The sequence below is a fragment of the Tamandua tetradactyla genome, chromosome 5, assembly GCF_023851605.1.
Source record: "Tamandua tetradactyla isolate mTamTet1 chromosome 5, mTamTet1.pri, whole genome shotgun sequence".
NCBI classification, from domain to species: domain Eukaryota; kingdom Metazoa; phylum Chordata; class Mammalia; order Pilosa; family Myrmecophagidae; genus Tamandua; species Tamandua tetradactyla.
The window spans coordinates 82,461,582-82,472,510 of NC_135331.1; the positions used below are offsets into that span (position 1 = coordinate 82,461,582).

The 10,929-nt window shown below is 33.4% G+C and overlaps 1 protein-coding gene across 1 annotated transcript; it reads right to left on the minus strand.

Annotated features, from left to right (window-relative positions):
* Window positions 1-4,951: 4,951 nt before the first annotated feature.
* LOC143683147 (olfactory receptor 5V1-like) lies at window positions 4,952-6,105 on the minus strand. Its single transcript, XM_077159382.1, is given in 3 exon segments — window positions 4,952-5,411; window positions 5,617-6,080; window positions 6,082-6,105. Coding segments are annotated over 3 exon segments (948 nt in total).
* Window positions 6,106-10,929: the final 4,824 nt, after the last annotated feature.

Sequence of the window (10,929 nt, forward strand, 5' to 3'; positions counted from 1 at the left end):
AAAAAAAAAAAAAATTGTACCTGGGTATTTCAACACTTCTTCTCAGCAATAGATGAAACAAGTAGATAGAAAATCAGTAAAGATGCAGAAAAATTGAACACCTCCAATCAATAGCCTCTAATGGTCATTTATTAAATATTCTACTCAAAAACAGCAGAACATTTTCTCAATTACAATAGAATAATCACCAAGATAGGCCATATCCTAGGTAACAAACTGTCAATAACAAATATTTAAAAATTAAAATCATATAAAGTATATTCCGCAATGGAATTAAACCAGAAAAAAAATAACAGATTAAAAAAAAGGCAGGAAAATCACCAAATCTTTGGAAATTAAACAACATAGTTCTGTAAAAAGCATTGGCCAAAGAGAAAGTCTAAAGGGAAATTTGGAATTATTTTGAATAGAACAAAAATCAAAATACAGCATACCAAAATGTGTGTGATGTGGCTAAAATAAGGCCTGGAGGGAAATATAGCATTAATGTTTCCACTAGGAAGTAAGAATGGCTTCAAATCAATAATCTAAACTTCAAACTTGGGTAAATAAAATAAGAAGAACAAATAAACCCAAATCATGTAGAGTGGAAATAATCGCTGAAATAAATGACATTGAAAACTAAAAAGACAGCATAGAAAACTCAATGAAACCAAAAGCTGTTTTCTCTAAATTATAAATAAAACTGATAAGCCTCTGACAAGACTGGCGAAACAACATTGGGGAGAAGACACAAATTACCAGTAATGAAAGAAAGGATAGCAGTAAAAATTCCATAGACATTAAAATTATAATAAGGAACTAGTATAAGAAATGCCACTCAAATAAATTCTACAACTTTGATGAAATGGACAAATTCCTCAAAACCATAAACTAGGAAAGCCTAACATAAATGTAATAGGAATGAATAATTGTTTAAGTGTTAAACAAAATTGAATCCATGGTTAAAATCTTGGGAAAGAAATATATAGGCCTGAGTGGCTTTATAGGTAACATCTCCCACATTTTTAAAACAGAAATACCAATTCTAAGCCATATCATTCAGAAAAAAAAATAGATGAGGAAGAAATAATTTCCAAGTCATTTTATGAGGCTGAAATTACTGTTGTAGTACATCCAACAAAGACGATAGAAAAAAAAAGAAACAAAACGATGGTTTCCTTATGAACAATGAAAGCAATATTTTAAAAAGTTTTGGAAAGTTAAATCCAGCAATAGATAAAAATAATAATAAACTATAAACGAAAGGATAGGGGTTATGCTAGAAATGCAAAGCTGGTTCAATATTAGAAAATTAATATTATTCATCTTAGTGAAAAGAAGAAAAACAATATGATCATTAAAAAATTGATGGAGGATAAAGCATTTGACAAAATACAACATGCATTCATAATTAAAATTTCTCAGGAAAAAAAGGCAAAAAAAAAAAAAAACTCCTCAGAAAGCTGGAAATGAAGGCAAATTCTCCAAAGGGAATTTTCAAAATAAAAGCTACAGATAATTTGTCATGTATAATGAAAATAGATTAAATTCTTTTGCCCTGCACTTGAGAACAAGAGAAGGATGTTCTCTCACCGTGCTTATTCACCATCATACTCAAAGTCTTAATCAGTGGAATAATACCAAATAAATGAGTGAAAGAAAGAATGAATAAATAAGTAAATACTGGAAGGGAATAAATACAACCATCCCTATTCACAGTTAAGATATTGTCTGTAGAAAATTCCAAATAATCTATGCAAAATCTCTAAGAACTTGAAAAATTACAAGAAAAAAGATCAACCAACAAAAGTCAAGCATGTTTCTGTATATTAGCAATGTATAAATGGAAAATGAAAATTTTAAAAATATCATTTAAAATAACATCAAAAATATGAAATCTAAAAAAGATGTGAAAGACTTGTATGTTTAAACCACTAAAAATTGCTGAGAGAAATTAAAGAAGACCTTCATAAATGGGTCATTGTTTACATGTCAAAAGAGTCAATATTTTTAGGATTTCAAATTGATAAATAAATCAACATAATCCCCTGAAAACCAAGAGGCTTTGTTTTTGAAGATACCAACCAGCTGATTCTAAAATTCGCATGGAAATGCAACTAGAACATCCAAAACAATTTTGAGAATGAAGAACATAGTTGGAGGGTTAACACTACATAACTTCAATATTTATTATAAAGCTATAGTAATCAAAACAGTATGGTATTGACATAAGGGTTGACAAATAAATCAATGAAAAAGTATAAAGAATGCAGAAATAGACCCAAACATGTAAGAATAACTGGCTTTTTTTTTTTTAACCAAGAATCAAAAGCAATTCAGTGGAGAAAGGACTGTCTTTCCACAAGAAGGCCTGAAAAACTTGATGTATCTATGCCAAAAAAAAACCTATTTGTATATCTCACAACATATACAGAAATTAATACAAAAGTAAATATAAACCTAAATTTAAAAATCAAACCATGAAACTTCTATAAGAAAACACAGGAGAAAGTTTTTATGATATTACATTAGGCCAGTGGCTCTTAACCAGGTAGAAATGTCATTACTATGGGAAGGATTGTCTACCAGTGCCTAGTAAGCAGATATCAGAGATGTTGTTAAAACATTCTATGATGCACAGGTCAGCTACCCTATGATGAGCAATTATCTGGTCCAAAATATCAGTAGTGCCATTATTGAGAAGCCCTAAGTTAGGCAGGGATTTCTCAGATATGACACTAAAAAAATAGTCCATTAAAAAACAAATTTATAGTTGGACTTCACTGAGGTTAAAAACTTAAACTATTCTGAAGATGTTGTTAAAAGAATAAGAAGACAAGCCATAGACTGGGAGTAAATAGTTGCAAAGCAAATACCTAATAAACTTCTTGTATTAAGCATATATAAAGAAATTTTAACAATGATGAAACAATCCAGCCAATTTTTAAAATGGAGAAAAGATTTGAATAGGCATGTTACCAAGTAGATATACGGGGAGAAATAAACCCATAAAAATTCTTAACAGGGAAATGCAAATTAATACCACATTGAGATACAACTCGAAAATTTCAGTTGTATTTTAAGAAGTATTCTTAAAATGTTTAAAATTACCCATTGATAACTGTGGTAATAAGGATGCAAAGACATTCATTATAAGCTTGTACAGTCATATATTCATTCACAGTATTTATTTAGTAGACCAGGTATTTTTCAGGACCTAAAGTTAAAAAGCTGAATAGGAAACACAAATCAGATAATAATAATTTTTGGTAAATGCTATGAAAGAAGATGGCACTAGGGATGGTGAAGAAATGTAATGTTACATGGACTACTTGAGGAACTGCACCCCCCACACCATTCCAAGTAGTGCCATATGACTTAAGGAGGGAAAGAAAACACTACTTGGAATGATGGAAGACTGCATAGGCAAATTACATTTTGTGTGAGACTATAAAAAATGGAGAGAATTTTGATCAAATAATCAGTGGAATATGGATTCTAAATTAAAGGAAAATCTAGTGGTATATGGAAAGATCTACATTCAGTTTTCTAAAAGAGATGGGGTTACAAGATAGGTAGTAATTAGAATATTGAATACAGTGATCACAAATAAAAGGAACAGATGCAGAGTATGTAAACCAGTAGAAGCCTCTAATAAAACAGGGAAGGAGACAAAACATAGCACCATTTTTAGAAAGTAAACTCAAGTGATTTACAAGGTACAGTAGAACAGTGCAAAAATGGAGACAAGGGGCTCCCTTAGGAGACTATGGCAACAATACAGACGTGAAAAAATCAAAACTTACATTAGGGAATACATTAGTAGGAAAGGGAAGGAAAATAAGATGGTCCTGTGAGAACTGGGAAGAAAGATGCTAGCTTATCTCTCTTGTCCCATCTATGAACCTCCTTCTTTCTATCTCTTACATTCTTACACTCTGAGTTATGCACTTACTCTTCTTTGTGTATCTAAGTTTCTTTATTCTTTAAAATTCCTCTTTTCTTTCTTGTCTGATTTCTGTTCTACTGATTTGTCTTCTTGCCCATCATAGCTTTGTTTTACATGTTATAACATAAAAAGCAGTTTAGTAATTTTCTCCATAGTATGTGCAATTCCTATTCATTTTATTAAATTGAGTTACTCTGAAAATTTGTATTCCTGTAAAAGAAACTCACTTTTCTTATACTTTTATCTATTTCTGTTGTATGAACTATTAGAGACAGTTTTCATAAACCCAAGAAAGACACCCTATAAAATAGTAACCTGTCATCTGGACTTATTCCTAGGTAAACCTTTGTTGGCTATTTCACTTTTTGATGAGAATAAGGAACATAAGCCAGAACTGAGAAACTATCACTGCCTTCTTTCCAACTTGAGAATAAGCTGGCATTGGCCCATGGGTCAGGTGTTAAACTAAAATTAATTGTTAACATATCTGGAGATGAAACATCACTTTATTACATTTCACATAATTCTGTCAAAATCAGCATATATATATATGAGCTTAATGTATTGATGATGTTTTATTAAGAAGAACCTAATAAAGAACAGCAAAAAGCATTAGTTTGATAGTAAGAATAGAGAAGTATGAGAAACATATATGAAGCATGAGGAGAAAGCCTTTCACTTATCCTCAACAAGTATAGAGAAATATGAAGAAGAAATGAAAGTGCCCAAATTTGAAGTACCTCAACCAAATATTACATAAAATAAGGGCAGCATATTTTGGATCAATGATTTAGAAGTGGAAAGGAAAATCAAATCTAACAAATAATATCTATGTCTCTCACCAAAGGAATATCAAAAGCTCAAAAAATGTACATTGAGGATTGATGCATGCAACTGCTCAATATCTGTTCCAACATTGCAACCAGCTTCTAAATTGAGTGTCACTAGAAACAGCTGGCTTGCTGAAAAGTTAATTTTCCTATGTAAGATTACTGACCATAAATGAGTGAAAGTAATATATCAAAAGAGGGAAATTGGTAGCTGCCACTTTCTCCCCATAGCTTTCACAGCATCTTTGATATCCTTTTTCCTCAACGTGTAAATCAAAGGGTTTAGCATGGGAGTAACAACACTGTACAATACTGAGATTAATCTGTCCTTCTCCAATGAGTAAGTTGAGATTCGATGTACATATGTGAAAACAGCGCTGCCATAATAGAGAAGGACAATGACCAGGTGGGAAGCACATGTAGAAAAGGCTTCGTGTCTCCGCTCTGAAGAATGAATCCTCAATATTGTTGAGAATATGTAGAGATAAGAAAGGATGATACACAAGAAAGGAGTCCAACCAATGACAACCCCAATGGAGAGCAATGCCAGCTTATTGACAGAAGTGTCCCCACAAGACAAGATCAGCAAAGGGGGGATGTCACAGAAGAAATAATTAATCTGGTTGTTGCCACAAAAGGGCAGGCAGTATGTCATTACTGTGTGCACCACTGAATTAAGGAAACTACCAGTCCAGCATGAAGCTGCTAATTGGCTATACAATACTTTGTTCATAATAGCTGAGTATCTTAAGCTGAGTATCATAATAGCTAAGTATCTTTGTTCATAATAGCTGAGTATCATAATAGCTGAGTACCATAATAGCTGAGTATCTGCCTTAAAAGGGCAGGCAGTATGTCAGTACTGTGTGCACCACTGAATTAAGGAAACCACCAGTCCAGCAAGAAACTGCTAATTGGCTATACAATACTTTGTTCATAATAGCTGAGTATCTTAAGGGTTTGCAGATGGCAATGTAATGATCATAAGCCATTGCTGCCAAGAGGAGGCACTCTGATCCTACAAAGAAAATGAATGCAAACAGTTGAGCCACACATCCTCCATAAGAAATGCTTTTCTTCTCTGACAGAAGATGTACCATCATCTGAGGGACATTGTTGGTGGTGTAGCAGATGTCAAGAAAGGCCAAGTTCCCTAGAAAATAATACATCAGGTTGTGTAGGCATGGATCGACCACGCTTACCAAAATAATGAATACATTTCCTCCTAAAGTAGAGATATAAGTCAGCATGAATATGGTGAACAGTAAAAACTGCAATTCATTTAGATTGGAGAATCCTAAAATGATGAATTCCAAACAGAGCTGTTTTGTTCTTTCCTTCCATGATGTCTGATTTCCTTTTGGAAACTGGGCACAGGGAAGCACAGTTTACAATATGCACCACAGTGGTCTGAAAAAAAGGAAATAAATGCTGTAAACAAAAATTATTGCCTTCTGTACTAGATTCTAACACAAAGTAGCAGCACCCTTTGCAAAACATATCATAACTATTACCCCAGCACAAAATGGGATACATCCAATGTTTCAACTGTAAATGAAATCTTGGTAAAATACACAGCACAGATAGTTTTAAATTAGAGATATGATCACAAAAGTGCATCATACATCCTAAGAGTTTTCTGTTAATAATGACTGGGTCAGGTCCACCTATATTTTCTTGATGAAATTTGTGGGGTGTTGCTGAATACAGTATGTATAAAAAACTTTGGGCCTCATTAGCTCCTTTAAAATGATCCTTACTTTCTCTTTCTATCATTGAACACTGATATACCATTTAGTATCTTATATTTTACAGGCTATTGAGTTGAAGAAGACATGTGAAAAAGAAAGAGTACTGACAGTGATTCCGTTGCTTTTTTATTGGGTCAATAAAATGAGGAGATAAATGGTTAGAATGTCCTGACATAAAGACCTTTCAAGTTGATGCATTTGAGATAGGGAAAATAAGTTATTTGACAAGGTTCCTGGGTATCGTGGTTGCTTCTAAGAACAGAGATTCTTTTAGACTAAGAGGAATACAATTTTTCAGGTTATATGCAATATGGTTAGATGTACTGTGTACTTTTGACCTTTTATATTCAGAATGGGTGTTATTATGCTCATTTTGCCGATGATGGTCTCAAAGTTCAGAGAGATTATATAGCATGTCAAAGATCTAGTAAGCACTAGAGAGGGAGACAAACCTAAATATATCTAACCATATCTTTAGCTATATTTCCTACTTAGAGAAGAAAGGAGTGTATTCCTTGTATGTATTTCTTGTGTGTCAATTCTTACCTATTTTTGAAGACTGCTTTGCAGCACATATCCTCACTCAGAGAAAAAGAATGTTGTCCTTTTTATCAATTTCAATCATGAACTAAGGGGAGACAGTGGCACCATGAGGTCCTACTACTTGTCAACTTTGCATAGAAAACTGTGCTTTATTTTTGCCTCCAGGTATATATACACACATACTGAACCACGTGTTTTGAAAACCTTTCAGAATTCTTTCTCCCTCCCTCCTTATCTTCTTCATTCATTCTTTTCCTTTCTCACTTTACTTATTTCTCACTTTAACTTTCTCCCTGCCTTTCTTTTCCTTTCTTATGTGTAGCTTTGTGAAACAGCCATGGGTAACATTGGACTTTGCATGATGGAGTGTTATTCATATATTTGCCCTCTTGTTCTTAACTCTGACATTATCAGGTCTTCATACAAACCTCTGCCTGATCATGAGGGCTATGAGGGTAATCAGTCTCTAGCATTTAATCTAACCACTCTTAAACACTTTATTTCAATAATAACTCATCAATATTATCATCAAAATATCTACTAAATTTCTTACTAGCTTACTAATGTCAGAGATAATTGGGCCATAAAGACTACCATGAACTCAACATCTAAACTGTCCTGATAACTAAGAATATTCTTGAGTTTGTACATAAATCCCCAGTTCATTTTTTATCAGTGACTTCCCCAATTCCTAAGTTGCTTGAAATGCAAAAATTCTAGGCAGTTGTCTTTTTTTTCAGATTGTAGAATGCTTTAGAGAAGACTTGTTTTAAGAGATAGGGTAGGGGTAGGGTCACATTTATTTGGTGTTTCACAAATTTATTATCTTTGTTTTTGTTTTCTGATTAAAATCAACATTAAAATTAAAATTCTTTTGTTTTAGATGAATTTGAAAATAGAGAAAAATATACAATGTTAAAATCTTTAACGTATCCATGAGAGAAAATCTCTAGTATTTGGGTGTATGCTTGACTAATCAATTTTCCATACATTCATATTCAAAATGGGAATTTTAATGTACATAATAGTTTTAACCTTTTTCCTTAAGCCTCATATTGTGGTCATTTCCTATGGTGATAAATATTCTCCTGATATATGATATTTGAGGTAAATAGAACACTTTCTAAGATTATAGCAAATGTTTTATATAGATCACCCTTATTGCTGTATAATTTATATTGCTTTACTAGATATGATTGTTTTCTAAATTCTACAGCATTGTGAATATGTAAAAAAGGGAGAAATCAAAGCTTTTTCTTGAAAAATTATCCTGTAGTGCCTGACATTAAAATAGTAGTAATCCACTACTGAATATTAAACTGTAGTCTCTATTGAGAATTAGATGACTAAGACAAGGCTAAGTGTTGTCAAGGATTCATGGTCATATAGCCAAAATAAATCATACTGAAAAATATGTTAGGTGTTAAGTGTCAGAGCAGAGATCTAAACAAACCCTATAGAGTTTCCTGGAAGGGAAAGAGATCATTTTTAGATGAAGGGAAAGGTGGCATTTGAGCTCAGCTTTGCAAAAAAATAAAAATTGGCAGATAGTAATGAGGGCAGGAAGAAGTATGATCAAATTGAGTGGTCCGGCTTACTAAAATTATATTCTGAAAAAATTAAAAATTAATGTTCTTTCAAAGCAAGTATTCTTAGAGGAGTTACGTGTTAATTATTCCACTTAATCCTGTGGTCTCTTTACCACATGACCACTCTCTGAGCTATTGGAGAACAGGAAAAACATGTTTTGAAGAGAAAAAAAATGATCATGGGACAGAAAAGACTTGGGTGGAGTCTTTTTAGGTGACAAAAAAAGCATAGTGAGATCCTTGAGAGTAAATACTTCTTTCTTCAATGTGCAAGACACTGAAAAGGGAGATGTGCTGTGCTGAGCCTAGTGTTTTATTTAAGAGCATTCTAAAAAAATGGACCTTGAAAATACAGATTCTCTAAATTGCAAGGGACTTCAAAAGTAAATTATTCAATCCCTTATAATTGAGATAACATAAAAAACATATAAAATGAACATAAGAGGGATTCAATAAATAATTGCTAGCATTAAAATACATGAAATTCATATTTTGTTAGGAAGTCACACATGGTGTGTTTCTGATACATAACCAAGTAGCATTTATGTCTCTTCTTTGTTTATACAATGAAAGACATTGTCTGTTATTTAATAAAGAATCAATACAACTGTGATATTGAAATTACATGTAATGAAGGAAACTTCCCGGTTCACATGCACTCATCCTGCCCCACCACCCAAAACATGGAGCAGACAGTTTTATTACTCCATTCTTTAGAACCCCTATGGCTCATTACACTCTCTTACCCCACCCTCTTAGTCTCTCTTCCAAAGAACAAGGCATAGAAATGTGTATTACTAAGAACAATGGTACTATAGTGAACAACAACAAAAAAAACTTACTCACTCGTGATAGAAATGACAGTGAAAAAAAGCAGAGATTCACATTCAGACTCCTAAAGCCTGATATAGGGCTGTTTTATGAACATGAGGATGTGGTAGGTAATGTTCTCTGGAGAGTGTATGCCAAAAGACTCCCTGAGAGGGGTCCATCTCAAGTGGAATCCATCCTTTAATAAATTCAGGCCCCAGGGTGGTAGAAAGCAAAAGCAATCAACAGCAACCTACTGCCTCACTGCTGTCTCAACCATGCCTCCATTAAGGAAAGTCTACTGTGATTAAAAGTACCACAACTCTTTAAACTGGTGAGATTCCATGTGCAGACAAGTGACTCATGCTAGGCAGGATAGGAAAAGCACAGAGTCTAGAAGCTTCATAGGAAAGTCTGACAGCCTGCTGGGTCTCACCCTCAAGGAAAATTGTTGCTGGCCATGCTTTCTTCCGGAGTTGTGGGCCTGTCTGGTTTGTGAAAATCGACTGGGGTCTAAAATATCTGAGAAGACCCTCCTCAAAAATGGCTCCATATAGGCAGGTCAAGAAAAAGAAAAATAGGAACTGAAAAATTCTGATCAGTTAAATAGAACATATGCTACAAGTCTAGAGTAAGTTGAATTGAGTGTCAAAGAACGACTAGAGACAAAAGCTATCCAGCAAGAAATTCTAGGTAAAGCAGTGAAAAAAAACTCCAGAATAAATTAATTAAGGAAATCAAATGCCTAGATGCCAGCAAAAAATAATGAGTCATACTAGGAAAATAAAGAAATATGGCCCAGTCAAAAGAATGAACCAACACTTCAAATGAGATACAGGAGTTGAAACAACTAATTCAAGATATTCAAACAGACATGCAAGTCTCATAAAAAATCAACTCAAAAAACCGAGAGAGGGTACAAAGAAGACAAGCTGAAAAAAAATAGAAACCTACAAAATTAAATTTGAAGAGACAGAAGAAATGATTAGTGAACTAGAGGACTGGACATCTGAAATCTAACACCCAAAAGATATATAGGGAAAAGAATGGAAGTATATGAGCAGGGTTTCAGAGAATTGAATGACAACATGAAGTGCAGGAACATATATGATGTGGGCATCCCAGAAGGAAAAAGGAAGGGAAAGAGAGAAAAACTAATGGTGGAAATAATCAGTGAAAATTTCCTATTTTTTATGAAAGACATAAAATAACAGATCCAGGAAGTGCAGCATACCCCAAACAGAATAGATCCAAATAGCCATAAACAAGACACTTACTAATCACCTCAGGGAAATAATGGGCAAAACAAGGCACACAAATAAAAGAATCATTGGTGTTCCAGAAAGAGAGGAGAAGAATAAAGGCCTAGAAATATTAGCTGATGGCATAATGGGGAAAATTCCCAAACCTTATAAAGGACATAAATATGCAAATCAAAGAAGGCCAATGAACTCCAAATAAAATAAATCCAAATA